The sequence below is a fragment of the Polypterus senegalus genome, chromosome 2, assembly GCF_016835505.1.
Source record: "Polypterus senegalus isolate Bchr_013 chromosome 2, ASM1683550v1, whole genome shotgun sequence".
NCBI classification, from domain to species: domain Eukaryota; kingdom Metazoa; phylum Chordata; class Cladistia; order Polypteriformes; family Polypteridae; genus Polypterus; species Polypterus senegalus.
In genome coordinates this window covers 113982576-114000471 of record NC_053155.1, presented here as the reverse complement: position 1 = coordinate 114000471, position 17896 = coordinate 113982576, and the positions used below count along the sequence as shown (strand labels likewise).

The 17896-nt window shown below is 36.4% G+C and overlaps 1 protein-coding gene across 1 annotated transcript in view; it reads right to left on the bottom strand.

Moving 5' to 3' along the window:
• Nucleotides 1-8008: 8008 nt before the first annotated feature.
• Nucleotides 8009-17896, bottom strand: part of zpld1a (zona pellucida-like domain containing 1a) — a 71629-nt gene continuing 61741 nt past the window's right edge. Inside the window, exon 10 of the mRNA XM_039744425.1 lies at nt 8009-8232. Coding sequence (XP_039600359.1) covers nt 8054-8232 — 179 coding nt within the window. The 3' untranslated portion in view covers nt 8009-8053. The remainder of the gene's footprint in view (nt 8233-17896) is intronic.

The following is a 17896-nucleotide window of genomic DNA, read 5'->3' as shown; positions in this document are numbered from 1 at the left end:
GAAGCTCTATAAGTCGCATGTAGATACATAATTATTCCAACTACACCGACTGCAGTGAAGCGCATGTGGTCTGCTAGTTGACTTTCTCTGTTTAACCGAGACTTGGCAGCAACCTCAAGACTTTTCACAACTTAATGAATCCACCCCCTCGGAGTTTGTTTACACTTGTCAACCCCGTGCCTCTGTCCATGAAGGAGGTGTTGCGATAATTTATCGCGAGAAGTGGAAAGTGCTACCATTGTCTGCTCCTGCTGTTAGCTCTTTTGAATCAACTGTGTGTCAGTTGTCTGGGCCAGTTCCTACCATCATTGGAACTATCTATTGTCCTCCTAAATCAAACAATGATTTTTTGAACAATCTTGCTACATTTCTTACCCATTTATCTACAATTACTTCAAATATAATTCTGCTGGGGGATTTTAATATATATCTGGACAATATCAATATCCCTCTCACTAGAGACTTTTTATCTTGCCTGGAGAGTTTTGGATACCAGCAGCACACTGATGTTCCTACCCATTGTAAAGGACATATCTTGGACCTGATCTGCTGCTCTGGTGTTGTTCCTCTCAATCTTACAGCATATGACTCACTATAACTGATCATTTTCTCCTTTCATTCAATGCTAAACTTACTTTATCTGTTCCTAAGCTCCCCTGTCTCATATCTTTTCGTAACACTAAGAATATTAACTTGAATTTGCTATCTTCTAGAATTGATTCTCAAATGGACTTTTATAATTTATCCACTTCTATAGAACTGATCTCATATTATAACACTTGTCTTAATGGTATTCTTACAGTAATTCTCTTGCTCCGCTAAAAAACAGATTTTTCTGTTTCTTTTTCTGCTCCCTGGTTTACACCTGAACTTGTGAAAGCTAAGGGCAGGCAACTTGAAAGGTTATATAAAAAATCTTTGTCCACAAAGAGATGTATAAAAATCATGATCCAGAATCCTCATGAGGGTAAAGAACTGGCCACCATTCCACAGCCTGGATGGAATCCACACTGCTCCTCAAAAATTGTCAATTTTAACATGAGGTTTGTGATATTTTCATAGTTCCTGCATATTAACATGATGCTGTAACTTCAATAGATAGTAACACAGTTTTACAACTGGTATGTGTGTTTAAAATATCTTTCAATGTCTTAATTTTACAAATGTTCATTCATTTATCCATTCATTCATTCTTTTATTCATTTTTAAAATTATTTTATTCCAAGTAAAAAAATCCATCGGGTCCGGAGCTAATGAAAAGAATTGTCATACTCATTTGATAAGATAAAATTAAGCTGATAAAATATCCCAGACACAAACATTTACAAATTTGGCCATGTTTCCACTTCAGCTATATCTTCTTAGTTTGGTGTTGATTTTGACTTGTCTGTGTGAATAAGTACTACCAGGATTCCATCCTGAATGCACCTCCTCTTAACTTCCACCGGTGTTCTTGAATATGTGATTGACTATTTAAATGAAAGCATTGGATCAAGTTTACTGATGCCTTTGAGAATTTTGAAGAACTGAACTGCTTGAGACTAAAGAGGTTTTATTACCATTGCCTTTCCTTTATTTCCAGGATGTACTTGGGTGCTCTTTTCTATACAGTTTCAAATGTTGCTATGACATTTTTATATCATGATGACTGATCCTCGCAGTTCTTGATTTATGTTATGTCTTGACAAAATATACCAATACTTTAATTGGTGATTTTTAAACCTATAAATCTTTTTCAGAGGTTGCTTCTTGTACGTCAGTGCTTTTCAACTTGAATGAATGATTACTGAACCTGCTGCCTGCATTTAGCATTTAGCAGTTCTCTACCTTAAACTGCATTTTCTGGACGTTTGCCTAGTTTTGGAGATTGTCATTTTCTTTTTATTAATATATCTTGCTGTGTCTTCAATAGGTACAGTTGTGCTTGAAAGTTTGCGAACACTTTAGAATTTTCTATATTTCTGCATAAATATGACCTAAAACATCATCAGATTTTCACTTGTCCTAAAAGTAGATAAAGAGAAACCAGTTAAACAAATGAGACAAAAATATTATACTTGTTCATTTATTTATTGAGGAAAATGATAGAATATTACATATTTGTGAGTGGCAAAAGTATGTGAACCTCTAGGATTAGCAGTTAGTTTGAAGGTGAAATTAGAGTCAGGTGTTTTCAGTCAATGTGATGATAATCAGGTGTGAGTGGGCACCCTGTGTTATTTAAAGAACAGGGATCTATCAAAGTCTGCTCTTCACAGCATGTTTGTGGAAGTGTATCATGGCACGAACAAAGGAGATTTCTGAGGATCTCAGAAAAAGAGTTGTTGATGCTCATCAGGCTGGAAAAGGTTACAAAACCATCTCTAAAGAGTTTGGACTCCACCAATCCACAGTCAGACAGATTGTGTACAAATGGAGGAAATTCAAGACCATTGTTACCCTCCCCAGGAATGGTCGACCAACAAAGATCACTCCAAGGCATGTAATAGTCGTCGAGGTCATAAAGGACCCCAGGGTAACTTCTAAGCAACTGAAGGCCTCTCTCACATTGGCTCATGTTCAAGTTCATGAGTCCACCATCAGGAGAACACTGAACAACAATGGTGTGCATGGCAGGGAAGCAAGGAGAAAGCCACCACTCTCCAAAAAAATATTGCTGCTCATCTGCAGTTTGCTAAACATCACGTGGACAAAACAGAAGGCTATTGGAAGAATGTTTTGTGGACGGATGAGACCAAAATAGAACTTTTTGGTTTAAATGAAAAACGTTATGTTTGGAGAAAGGAAAACACTGCATTCCAGCATAAGAACCTTATCCCATCTGTGAAACATGGTGGAGGTAGTATAATGATTTGGGCCTGTTTTGCTGCATCTGGGCCAGGACAGCTTGCCTTCATGGATGGAACAATGAATTCTGAATTATATCAGAGAATTCTAAAGGAAAATGTCAGGACATCTGTCCATGAACTGAATCTCAAGAGAAGGTGGGTCATGCAGCAAGACAACGACCCTAAGCACACAAGTTGTTCTACCAAAGAATGGTTAAAAAAGAATAAAGTTCATGTTTTGGAATGGCCGAGTCAAAGTCCTGACCTCAATCCAATCGAAATGTTGTGGAAGGACCTGAAGCGAGCAGTTAATGTGAGGAAACCCACCAACATCCCAGAGTTGAAGCTGTTCTGTATGAGGGAATGGGCTAAAATTCCTCCAAACCGGTGTGCAGGAATGATCAACAGTTACTGGAAACGTTTAGTTGCAGTTATTGCTGCAAATGGGGGTCACATCAGATACTGAAAGCAAAGGTTCACATACTTTTGCCACTCACAAATATATAATATTCGATCATTTTCCTCAATAAATAAATGAACAAGTATAATATTTTTGTCTCATTTGTTTAACTGGTTTCTCTTTATCTACTTTTAGGACTTGAGAGAAAATCTGATGATGTTTTAGGTCATATTTATTTAGAAATATAGAAAATTCTAAAGGGTTCACAAACTTTCAAGCACAACTGTATTTGCTATCACTCTCCAATTTTCAAATTTCACACATTTACATCTATTTTTTGAGCAATGATCAGGAGAAAAGGAAGTGGTCAATGACAGACAGGGGTTAATACAAGAAGTCAGAAAGAAAGTCTACAAAGTCAAAACATTAACCAAAAATCAAAATCAAAAGTACAGAGCTATTTTAAAATCTTGCGTATAATGCACATTATATACAAGATTAAAACATCTGTTTCAGGTGCTGTGGCGGTGGAGGTCACACTGCGACGCAATCTGTTTTGTACACTTCAGCTATCGATCAGTTGGTGCCAGGACCACACTTCTGTTTTGATCTTGATCTCCAGATCACTTACATCAAAATTGGAGTCCAACATGTCAGAGTCCATCCAAAATAACAAAATATACACAAAACATCATCCACTGAGTATTTTGCTTTGTACATTCACTTCTCTCTCTCACCAGATGTCAATGCTATTTTTGCCGTTGCAATTTTTGCCATTGTTTGCTCTTCACTATTCACGCAAATGCAAGGATTAGACGTCACAAGTCAATGAGTGTAACATTCCTCCAAGCACTTTTACAGCTGCTTATATACCTCATCCCTCTGTCGACAAAAGTAGACATCCGCCGGAAAATCTTGAAAAGTTAAATGTGCACATTATATGTGAATTCCTTTAATTTACCTGATCAGCATGTGCTGATCTGTCCACAAACAGTAAATCAAAATTAATTTTATCATGGGCCAGAGAGGCAAAAAAATTAACCAAAGGTGCAACTTATAACCAATTTTTACCTTTGGTGTTCCCATTATACAATAAATCAGATCCTTTTTAGTAATTTGGATAGTTTAATTGCATTATTATGTCTTAACTAATATTAATGGCTAGATGGGGAACTTATTTCATGTGCTTTTCACCTTTCCTGGAATAATATTGATTGTGATTGTATGATAGTACTAGCTGATTACCCAGTGGCTTCGTTCACTAAGTGCAAGGGAAAAATGTAAAATGTAGTATATAAATTATTAAACAGTAAAACATTAACATGTAAGAAGTAAAGATACATTGAGTAGTACTGGAGTGCTTTCAGGTAAAGTGCATTTTAAAGGCGCTATAACACAACAGGTAAGTAGCACTAACAGCAGCTTAAATGTATTTGGATCATCTCTCGGTAGCACATCCCTTGTGAAAGGTGCTACACGACAACTGTGGTGTAGAAATTACATTTTCTATGTGACCCTGCAAATTTCTGCCTGACAACCTTGCACTACATGCCTGTGATTTAAGAAAAAAAATATTCTGAGAAATGTGGACGCTGCCCTCCGTCATTAACAGGCAGAAATTCCAAACAATTCAGAAGTCCAAAACTTAACATGAAGAGGTCAGTACATCTTCTTAGATGTAAACCCTCCATCTTCTTAAAAGAATTTACCACAAAAGCAACCTTAAATGTTGCGGGGTTTTAGTGACCTGAACACACCGTAAGGGACAGTAAGTAGTCGTGCAGCGCAATTTACAAAGAGACTTTTGCTTCGATGGCGCCAATCACACACTCATTCGCAAAGATTTCCACTCTCCCAGGAGCTGACAGCGCACTGGAAGTGTCACAAACAGTGCGAGAAGAGAGGAAGCTGCCCGAAACTGCAAAGCTCTCGACCCGGCAGAGCAGCCCAACATTCCACGCTTCCCGAGTGTCCACTTTGTTCTCACAACCCCTCACCGCTGATGGCGGTGTAGTCTTCACATTGTTTACAGCTCGGCGCAGTTAAAAAGTAGAAAGACGCAAAGCTGTTTTCCTCATCTCTTCTACTATCAAGTACTGCCAATTAAAAAAAAGTTATAATGTGGCAGTTTCCGCGACCGTCACGTGGATGAATAAATAAAACCTCTCTGTCAGAATGTGCCTGGCGGAGAAAGGGTCAGTGTTGGAGTCCAAAGAGGAGGCCTGGGAGAGGGTGACGCGGGGCGCACTTCTATGGGATAGATCACCGTGTTTGTGTTAACTTCTTTTCAATATCAGTAAAATAACTCTCACACAAAAATTAACAATTCATAAAGACAACATAAAAATGGTGTCCACAAACGAAGTGATTAGATCCTGTATTATAATATGTCAATACGTAATTTCTGTTTCGCATGGTCATACGTAATTTCCATTTCAAACGCGAAAAGAATTTTATATACATACTGTAGATTGTTCATTTATTTTTTATAGTGATTTTCTTTTGGTAATTTCACTTTATTGTTCACGCAGTATGACTTGGCTTCTAGTTTGTTTAACTGAGTAGTGTGGCATTATTACCAAGATTGAGTAAAAAAAGGATTATATTTAGTACAGTAAATAATTGTTGGGTGGTTATTGGGGGTTTTATGTTTTTGGGATCCCTTTTGTTATATATAAAAAAAAAAAAAACTACAAATGGTCTCAGACTTCCCATATAACTATTAACAGCTCGCCAGTCGATGCCATTTTCACATCACTTCTGTACACAAGCTATTGGGCCACCATAAGCCAATTTGTGTGTTTTTAACTACATGACATTGTAATGTACTGTTAACAAGCATGTATTTAATACTAATGCATATAATTACATTTTATTATCACTGCTATTTTTAAATGTGACTCATCGTTACAAAAATATTTAATAAACAAAAATGTGATAAGTGGCTCTTTGATAACATAACCAAAGAAATGTAAAGTGCTCCAACTTTCATATCAGTTAACCAAGCTCCTGAATACACCTAAATTTTTTTTGACACACATACATTTTCTTACATGTTAATCACTGAGGTCACACTATAAGCTTTGAATGATTCTTTTTCATGGAGGGAATAATTTCATTCATGGTGCGTGATATTATTTTAGGTTTTCCATTTTGCATGTAAAGAAAGCAATCATGAAATAATGACTCTGAAACATGATAGGGAAGACATCCAGGAATGATCACCATTCCTGAGTAACATTTTTATTATTGTGTCCTTTCAGAGTCATAGACTGAAATATGACAAAAGCTGTAGGCCGCAATAAACTTACATGAAGAGAGATCTGTGGCATATCACAAAACTTGTAGCTAAATGATATAGCATTACATAGGATGTGTTTATTTCGGAACAATATTAATTAGTCTCACTTTCCTGAAATAATGAATGCTTTATAAAGACAATTGTTTGCCATATACAAATAAAATCAAAGTATAAAAGTTCAGAATAGGGATGCTGTTTTAGATGAAGTTGCTGTCCTGAGAAGAATCTGCATGTGCTTTGTCAATGCACTCATGGAAGAAACGTCTTCAGCTTCAAAAGAGCATTACTTCCACAGATGTCCTCACACCATTAACAGGTACGCGTATTCTCTCCCAGAGCCTGCTTTTACGATACACTATTCAGTTGTTAATATAATGAAATTACATGCTTTATAAACTGTTCTTGCAGATGCATTCATTGCTCTGTGAAGCATTTTATTAGCGGTTTATGGGTGCTGGCCTCTTAACTGGCACTGCTAATAGAAATGCAAAAACAAAGGAAAATTAAATCAATTCAGTGCACAAATGAAACTCCTGTTCCTATCACATGGGAAGCCACCATTTATGAACTTCAAAAATGTAACATAATGCCTTCAGAAATTATACACTTTTAATGATAACCATGGTTTTAGAAAAAAAAACTAAAATTTAAAAAATCAGAAAGCCTGCTTTTGATATACAGTGTTCAGTTATTACTATATTGAAATAACATGCTTTACCAAGTTACAAATCATATAAAAATGGAATTCAGATATGCATGGAAAATACAATTACAGTCAAATTGATTGACTCTCAACAGTTTAACATAAAAATAAAAACTAAATTTCAAATTTAGCACACAATTATTTCAACCACAAAAAAGCAGTAGAGTTTAAATTGCAGTAAAACTGCTACTGTCTTGCAAATATGTTCTCTTGTATTAATTTGTTGGATTACCTTGTCACAAACCAGAAGTTTTCATAAAACTCATACAGTATATAATTGCCTAATATTATGCTATTTTACCATATACTGAAGTGCTAATGTGCCGTGAGATTTATTACAAAAAATCACTTTAGTCATTGATACGCTGAAGCCACTAGTTATAATATAATGAATTCCTAAAATTTATATATGAGCATGTAGACATTTCTTTTTAAAAACTGAGATAAGTGCAGCGACATAATGAGCAGAAATGCAAATTTGGCATTTCATAAATTAATATATTCTATTACTAAAATTAATTATTATTAAATTATGCAAGTCCTTCTAAACCCTGCAATGAGAACAATGAAGCTGAGGTATTGAATAAATATAATATAGGATAACTGAATATATTATCTTGTTTGAAATTAGCAATGATATCTGCACAGGTTGTTTATTTCTCCACAAAACAAAAACAGCAACATTTACAGCTACCTAAATCTACCAATGTGCAATGAAATGAAAGACTTACTGTACTCCTTTTTCCTAACAATTAATAACAAGTAGAATATGTTCTCAAATTCTTAGAAATGGAAGCAACAAAAGACAAATTTATCATCGATCAGTTAAAAACAGGATTCCGACTAATCCCTGCAAGCACTGGATTATTGTGCTGCTTTCTTTTTAGGAGAGAAAGGGCAAAGATGAAGAAACATAAACTCATGACACCCAAAATGATTATCCCAGAAATCAGTGCACTTGTAACTGAATTTATCTGGAAGGCAGGTCCATTGAGCTGTGCTGCAAAAAAACACAGTGGTATATAGTTAGTAACTTACATCTATCAGCATTTTAAAATGACTAAGGCTTTTAATTTTTCTCTAAAAAACTGTATAGAAGTTTTCTATCAAGTAGCGACAGATTATGTACCGTTCAACATTACAAAATATAAAGAGTGTTCACTCCTTGGAAGTTTTTACATTGTATTATTTTACAACTTTGAATCACAATGGATATAATTTGTCTTTTTTCACATTAATCAACAAAAAAGATTCTTTAATGTCAAAATGAATAAAGATCTCTGGAAATTGTCATTTTGTAACCCCCTTAAAGTAGATTAGGGTCATGGAAGGGGCTCTGCAATGTGATCGAAATAAATTACAAAATAATTGATCACGTAAATAAGACAGTCTTTACTAAATAGCCTCGAGCCTGTGAGCACAGGTCTTTAAAGGTTTTGAACATTTGAACACTTGCCATTTTCCCCCATTCATCTTTGCAAAACTGCTTAAGGTCGCATGGGAATTGTAAGTGAACAGCCTTCTTCAAGTCCAGCCACATATTCTCAATTGGCTCACCCACTCCAGGACATTGATGTTATTGTTTTTAAGTTATTCCTATGTATCTTCGGCTTTATGCTAGGGGTTGTTCTCTTGCTAGAAAAGACATTTTCTCCCAAGGTGCAGGTTTCTTGCAGACTGCATAAAGTTTTTCTCCAGGAGTTTCCTGTATTTTGTTGCATTCATTTTACCATCACAAGCCTTCCAGGGTCAGATGCACAGAAGCACCCCCAACAGCATAATGATGCCATCAACACCTTGATTCACCTTGCGTGCCAAACATGGTGTTTAGTTTGATAACCAAAAGGCTCCGATCAGAGTGCCCATGCTGAACTCTGTCCAGCACTGAAAGTGCTTGCAATAGGCACGTGAGCATCAGAATTGGACCATGGAACAATGCAAGAAGGTGTCCTGGTCTAATGAATCACATTTTTCTTTTAGATCATGTGGATGGCCCGGTGTGTATGTGCACTGTTTACCTGGTGAAGAGATGGCAGCAGGATGCACTATGGGAAGAAGGCAAGCTGGCAGTAGCAGTGTGATGTTCTGGTTAATCTTCTGCTGGGAAACTGTGAGCCCTAGTATTCATGTGGACATTACTTTGGCATATACCATCTACATAAAGATTTTTCCAGACCATATACACCCCTTCATGGGCAGTGGCCTCTTTCAGCAGGATAATATGCCCTGCCAGACAGTAAAAATTGTTCTGGAACAGTTTGAGGAACATGAAAAAGTGTTCAAGATGTTGACTTGGTCTCCAAATTCCTGAGATCTTAATCCAAACAAGCATCTGTGGAATGTGGGGCAGAAATGAGTCTGATCCATGGAGGCCCCACATCACAATATACAAGAATTAAAGGATCTGTTGCTAAAGTTTTGGTGCCCAATACTACAGGACACCTTCATAGATCTTATGGAGTCCATGCTTTGATGGGTCAGAACATTAGGGTGACCTACACAATATTAATCAGGTGGTTTTAATGTTGTGGCTAATCAATGTAAATTCAATATTAAGATCTTAAATTGATGCAAATACAGTTTTTTTTTGTGGAAATGCTGGTTATTTCACTTTTGTTAAGGAATTCCCTATTGTTTCTGACTTTCACAGATGGAGATGAAAAGGGACATTGCAAAACAATGACATGTTAGGATTAAAAGCGCAATTTGAAGTGGGAGCAGAGCACACTCACTTCAACTTTAATCTGGTTTTGTATACATTGATCATATTGGGGCTTCAAAAGAAGACTTACAGGAGAATTGTTCGATCCAGTTTTCATTATTTTGTAATAGTTAAAGAAAGTTACCAGCTGTTGTTCATCAATTCATACCTATTTTTACCCATTTTTCTATAGGACACACAGTGGAACCTCGGTTCACGACCATAATTCGTTCCAAGACTCTGGTCTTAAACTGATTTGGTTGTGAACCGAAGTCATTTCCCCCATAGGATTGTATGTAAATACAATTAATCCGTTCCAGACCATATGAACTGTATGTAAATATTTTTTTAATGATTTTTAAGCACAAATATAGTTAATTATACCATAGAATGCACAGCGTAACAGTAAACTAAATGTAAAAACTTTGAATAACACTGAGAAAACCTTGAACAACAGAGAAAACTAACACTGCAAGAGTTTGCACTATAGCGCTACGAACTTCGCTGTAAACAGAAGTGAAGTGGAGGTTAAAATCCAATAGAAAAAAGTCTTCATTAAATACAACGAGGCTAAAACAATGCTCCAATCGGTCTCTTTAAAAACAATCCCGGTGCATTCTTTAACTGCCTTCTCGGCCTTATGCGTCCAGCCGTCTCTCTCTCTCTCTGTGTGTGTCTCTGTCGCACGTGTGTGTGTGTGTGTCTCTCTCTCTCTCTCTCGCTCGCTGCACAGGGAGAGACTGAACACGTGCGAAAATCATCAGCGCGCACAAACCGAAAGGGAATCTGGCTTGTTCATATACCGAGTGTGTGGTCGTGAACAGATGCGAAAGTTTGACAAACTTTTTGGTCGTAAACCGATTTGTATGTGTTCTGAGACGTTCGTGAAGAGGTTCCACTGTACTCTGAATTATTATTATTATATATTTGCCAAATATCTTTACACACAGTGACTTACAAGGTCACTAAACATTACATTTGATTACTGTATGTATAATTTTTGTGGGCAACACACGGAGGACATACATTAAGTGTCTTCTTGAAAGTCACCCAGCGAGTCAGTGATGGGGATCTGAAGAGGAACCTTTGAGTTTTAAAGTCCATTATCCTTTCCTACATTGTACTGCTTCTTACTCATCAAATAAACCATAATGTCTTTTTATTTGGTGTTTTTTCTTTTGTTTTCTCTTTTTTTAGTGTTTTTCTTTTTTTTAAGATAAAGGAGGCGACCCATTGTCTCTAGTACATGCGCCATTTGAAGACATTCACAGGCTAATGTTCAAGGTTTGGAGTAAATGTCATGGTTTGTATCCCTGACAGCACTTAATGTCATACTGAACAGTATTATACATTAACAATATAAATATCAAAAATATGAACAGAAACTGCCCATCAACAGCCAATTACTCAACAAATTATTGTAAAAAATGATAAAGAATTATGTGCAACCCCAATTTCAAAAAAGTTGAGACACTGTGTAATACGTAAATAAAACCAGAGTGCAATGATTTGCAAATCTCATAAACCCATATTTTATTCACAATAGAACATAGAAAGCATATAAGAGGTTGCAAATGAGACATTTTACTATTTCATGAAAAATATTAGCTCATTTTGGATTTGATGGCAGTAACATGTCTCAGAAAACAGTTATAACAGTGGTAACAAAAGGCTGGAAAAGTAAGTGGCACTAAAATGAAACTGCTGGAGGACATTTCACAATTAATTAGACATATTGGCAACAAGTCAGTAATATGATTGGGCACAAAAAGAACATCTTAGAGTGGTAGAGTCTCTCAGACATAAAGATGGGCAGAGGTTCACCAATCTGCAAAAAACTGTCTATAAATTGTGGAACAATTTCAGAATGTTCCTCAATGTAAAATTGCAAAGACTTTGAATATGCCATCATCTACAAAACATAATACAGTGGAACCTCGGTTTACGAGTAACTTGGTTTACGAGTGTTTTGCAAGATGAGCAAAAATTTTTAATAAATTTTGACTTGATAAACGAGCGATGTCTTGCAATACGAGTAGTATGGATACACTTTGTCTGCTGAGCGTCATGTGATCACAACTGAGCTGATGGTGGTTCTCTCTCTCTCCTTATCTCGCTCGCTCGCTCAGCGCGTCTTTTTCTCTCTCTCTCCTTATCACACGCTCTCGCCCAGTGCGTCTTTTTCTCTCTCTCTCCTTATCTTGCTCGCTCATCGCGTCTTTTTCTCTATCTCCTTATCTCGCTCGCTCGCCCAGTGCGTCTTTTTCTCTCTCTCTCCTTATCTTGCTCGCCCAGCGCTTCTCTCTCTCTTCTTATCTCGCTCGCCCAGCGCCTCTCTCTGTTTACTACAGCATTGTGACTGTGTGTGTGTGCGCTGTGAAGTGCGAGTCCTCATCTTGCTCCCCAAAACACGAAGCTGAGTCTCAGTACTTTAACACCAGCTGAATAAACACCAGTTTATTCAGTTTGAAACAGTAACAGCGCTGTTATTTATTGCAGCGGGATCTTTATAATGTTCCTTGATCTTTTTGGATGCGCTTATATGGCGAACTGCTACAGCGCTGGGAGACTGCGATTGCTTTGGGACACTCTTCAGCGTGTCATCCCGTTGGGTGGAATTCCACATGAGTTTAGAAACTCACACCAGCCATGATTCTTTTTAAATGTAAATTGCAGGTTAATTTGTATTATGTATTTTACTTTATATTTTGTATTAATCCTTTTTATATGAATAGTTTTGGGTTGTGGAACGAATCATCTGAATTTCCATTATTTCTTATGGGGAAATTTGCTTTGATATACGAGTGTTTTGGATTGCGAGCACGTTTCCAGAACGAATTATGCTCGCAAACCGAGGTTCCACTGTATCAAAAGATTCTGAGAATTTGGAGAAATCTCTGTGTGCAAGGGACAAGGCCAAAAATCAATATTGAATGTCAGTGATCTTCAGGCCTTCAGGAGGCACTGCATTAAAAATAGGCATTACTCTGTTATGTAAACCACTGGATGGGCTCAGAAATATTTCCAGAAATCACTTTCTGTGAACACAGTTCGCCATGCCATCAACAAATGCAGGTTAAAGCTCTATCATGCAAAGAAGAAGCCATATGTGAATATCATCCAGAAAAAAAAAATGCTGTCTTCTCTTGGCCAAAACTCATTTAAAATGAACTGAGGCAAAGTGGAAAGCTGTTCTGTGGTGAGACAAACCGAAATTTGAAATTCTTTTTGGAAATCATGGATTCCATGTCCTCCGGATGAAAGAAGAGAGGGACCATCTGGCTTGTCATTAGCACTCAGTTCAAAAGCCTGCATCTCTGATGGTATGGGGGTGCATTAGTGCCTGTGGAATTGGTGTTGGCATCAAGAAAGGCACCATCAATGCTGAAAGGTATATTCAGGTTTGAGAACAACATATGCTCCCATCTAGATAATATCTTTTTCAGGGTAGGCCTTGCAAATTTCAACAAGACAATGCTAAACTGCATACTGCATCTATTACAACAGCAAGGCTTCATAGAACAGTCGGGGTGCTGAACTGGCTTGCCTACCGTCCACATCTTTCACAAATTAAAAACATTTGCCACATCATGTAACGAAAAAGATGACAAAGAAGACCCAGGACTGTTGAGCAACTAGAATCCTATATCACACAACAATCCTGTCCCCAAAGTCCAGCAACTGGTCTGTTCAGTTCCCAGACATTTATGGACTACTGTTAAAAGAAGAGGGGATGCTTTACAGTGGAGAACGTGGTTCTGTTCAAACTTTTCTGACCTGTGTTGCTGCCATTAAATTCAAAATGAGCTAATATTTTTAATGAAATAGTAACATTTGCTATGCTTTCGATGTTCTATTGTGAATAAAATATGGGTTTATGAGATTTGCAAATCATTCCATTCTGCTTTTATTTATGTTTAATGTCCCAACATTTTTGGAATTGGGGTTGTACATAATTTCCTTTTATAAAGAGTTAAGCAAATATTGTAAAATATACTAGGGGAACTTGTAATGCAGGCATAAACCTTTATAGGATGGCAATCCATCACAGAACACACTTGCTCATATAGAGTCAGTTTAGACCTGCCAAATAATTTACCATACATTATGTTAGGGATGTTGAAAGAACCTGGAGAGAGAAAATAAGAATGGGCACAGTTGCAAACTTCAAAAATGGTCACCGGAGCTTTGAGTCAGTAATGCTAGCCACTGAACAACAGGACAGTCGTGATATCAGAACAAAGGTATTAGGTGCATGGTAAGTATTCATGAGATGTCAAAATGCTCAAACAAACTGAATTAAGCCTTCTTAAATCAACATCCATAGACTCTAGCTGATAAGACAGACAGTGATGCATAAACTCCTTGATTGTAAAAAAAAAAAATGAAAAAGCTACTCTCAACGATGATAATATAGAGTAGCTAGCATTTCTAGACTGACAATTTATTCTAAATGTTTATTATTAGATGATCCTAAGTAAGATTTTTAATTAGAATTCCAAATACTGAATGAAACTCAGCCATTAACAACATACAACCCTCATCACACTGTTCAGAAAATGATACATTATACACATTTATCTGAGATAGCACCCAAAATCTGAATAATGTCATTGAGCACCTGTTTTGCCAGGTCATATGTTTTGGGAATGCCCTACACTGATCATATTGGGAAAACACCATTGTTTATTTGTGTCACAGGTTGAGATTCATAGTTACTTCAAATTGATTAATATCATGCAGAAAGAAGAAAAATGGGTGTTTGGACCACTCATATAGGAGAGGCCACATCAGAATGGAAAATGAAAGGGCTGAGACTGTGGCTGAACTTGTAATACCAGTACATTTGTACAGCTTAGACACTGTCTCTTTTAGACAGCATGTTAATTGGCTCTCAGAATGCTTAGAACTAGTAATACTCTGGAAATTTGAAATAGTGATGAAAAGTCATCACAGAGTCATGTAATTTGTCCTAATTGTGTAATCGGAGAACCTCAAGGAAATGAGATTAGCAACTTGCAGTCGTTAAGTTAGAGTTGCTATCTGTCCTGAAATTTTGTCATCTGCCACTGTCTTTAGGTGGATGAAATGGCTACCATGTGCTCTCAGGCATTCTCTTTTTGGAAGGAAGAACAATGTACTGTATGCTTGCATAAAAAGATAGATAGATGATGGCAACATCTTAATTTATGAAACAACTGGCAACTGTGACCAACTGTGTCTTACACCATGACAGCCATTGTTGTGGCAGTATGATATTTGAGAATGTAGTTCAGTTTAAGGGCTATCAGTGTAGTTGTTATCTGTGAATGAAAGCAGAGCCAATATTATTACACCTTGGGCGCCACTGTCTTTAGGTGGATGAAATGGCTACTATGTGCTCTCCGGCATTCTCTTTTTGGAAGGAAGAACAATGTACTTTATGCTTGCATAAAAAGATAGATAGGTGATGGACATCTTAATTTATGAAACAACTGGCAACTGTGACCAACTGTGTCTTACACCATGACAGCCATTGTTGTGGCAGTATGATATTTGAGAATGTAGTTCAGTTGAAGGGCTATCAGAGTAGTTGTTTTCTGTGAATGAAAGCAGAGTCAATATTATTACACCTTGGACGCAGCACGGGACAGTGGATGCATGTTGCACAGTGGTCACTTATCCAAGTAAGAATTTAATGGTACCCTGAACAGCTGGCAGTAAGCTTGAATGTGATTCCTAACCCCCTCCATAACTCAGTTTCTCTTCAAGGAAGAATGCAAAGTTGTTGGTTTTTTTTTTTAGAATTTAGAATTCATTAATTCTACTCCAGACAAACAAGCTGGGTCTCTTCCAACACTTCTGAGCCCTCCATATGTTTCAGCCATTTTTTTCATATCAGGTTCTCTGAGAAAATAACTGTGCAATTTTTTTAGGTTAGGATGTGTAACAAGACTGATTGAAAACATAAATGTAGGAGATGTAGTATCAATTATAAAAAAAAAAAAAATCAATCAAAATGGTAACATTTCTTAACTTGTAGATTTTATACGTTTTTGTGCATCTCCAAAATTGTTTTTGCTGCTTGTATATTTTTTCTGTGCTTTTCAAATACAGATAATGCATCTGCCTCTTTGTTTTTCTATTGTAACTTTGTTTAAGCCTTGCTAATTGTGTATCCCATTATGTTTTGAGTCTTCCACAATGATATTTTGTCTAACCGTCACCATGATGCATGTTCCCATTGCTAGGGGGCATGTCAGTAGAAGACACTTCATCTGATATCAAGGAAGCAATGTAATATAAGTCGATATCATGAGGGACTCACTGTCAACATTTGCGAATACTTTTAAAAGCTCTGTATAGCTCTGATTAATTTCAGGCAAATAATTCCTAAAACTTTCCTTTTTGACTTTGATTTTTGTTCTACTATTATGATCGATGACAATATTTTTGACTCTCTGGTTTTGACTTTGGCATGGCTTAGTCTTTTGTTTTCATTTGTTTGTCCACTTGTTCCTATCCTGTCTGCTCCATTTCTCTGTGTCAGAACATAAACTTTGATCTTTAGATTCAGACTGAGAGATAAACATAGAATGTTCAGATTTGGTACAGGTCCGTAGTGAGCAGAAGCACTTGCAGAGTTTAGTGAATACTACCACTCAGGTGATAGAAAGAATCAGGATGGAGAATATAATTTGGTTAAAAAGATAAATACTTTCTCCTCTTATGTAATAAGCGAGCATAAAGTAGAAAATAAGAGTGAGCTTGATATGAACAAGTGTAAAAAAGATATAGTAATAACAGAAAGGAAAGGTATATTATATACTGTAGAATAAGTGTCAAAGAATGACAAATACAATAAAAGACCTTTGTTTTTATTGTGGATGGTCATGGCAATTCAACATAAACTGCATTAACGTATTGAAAATGGTGATATTATTGTTATGTGCATGGATACAGGAAACTGGTCAAACTGGTTTATCATTGGCAAAAAACGTTTAACTGTATCTGTCTGTAGTGGCCAGTCTTTTGATTTTCTGCCATTAGTTGACTCCAGAGTCACCTAAAATTGTATTAGTTCTAGTTTGATAGAGCAATTATATACAACAGAAATCTCTTTAACAATGCAATTACAAATCCCAGCTGTAAATGATGTTTGTATTGTTGAAGGAATTTTAGATACTATAACAACAGTAGGATCTCTTCAGACTGGATGTCAACATTTGAAAGAAATACAATTTTATATAATTGAATCCCCTACTCCCGAACATATTTTAGATTCTGTGAATAAAATGTTATGTACCTGTGAACATTTGGAAAACTAAAGAATATATTACAATGAATTTTGTGTTGAGAACTGTGGACAAAACATTTTGGTCACTCATGTCACAGGTTTCACACCATACTTTCACAATTTGAAGAATAGAGAAAGGTATTTAGTAAACAGAATTCGTTAGAGTTGCCCCAAACCTCCCATATTCTATTGATTTATTACCCGATCCACCTCTATCTAGTCTACCTGAATCCAAATCTTAAACAATCTGAACATTTTTATTATTATTATTAGACCATTCAGTAGTCCTTTTGGGGGCTACATTCTTTTCTCATTACAAAAAGGATGGCACTTTGTGGCCCTGTATTGATTATAAGTCATTAAATAAGCTAATGGTTGTGAATAATTATCCACTTTCATTATTTTCCTCTTTGCTAAATCAAAACACTGGTCCCACTATTTTAACCAAAATGGATGTAAGGAGTGATTATAATCATGCATGAATTCACCAGGTTGATGAAAGGAAAACAGCATTCAAATACAGCAATCAGACACTATGAATCTCTTGTCATGCCATATGGACTAGCAAGTTTTCCAGTCATTTAAAAATGGCATATTTCAAGAAATGTTGGGAGTTTATTTACTAGTTTATATTGATGACCTATTGATTTCTTCTAATGATGTAGACCAACACACTTGTTATATTAA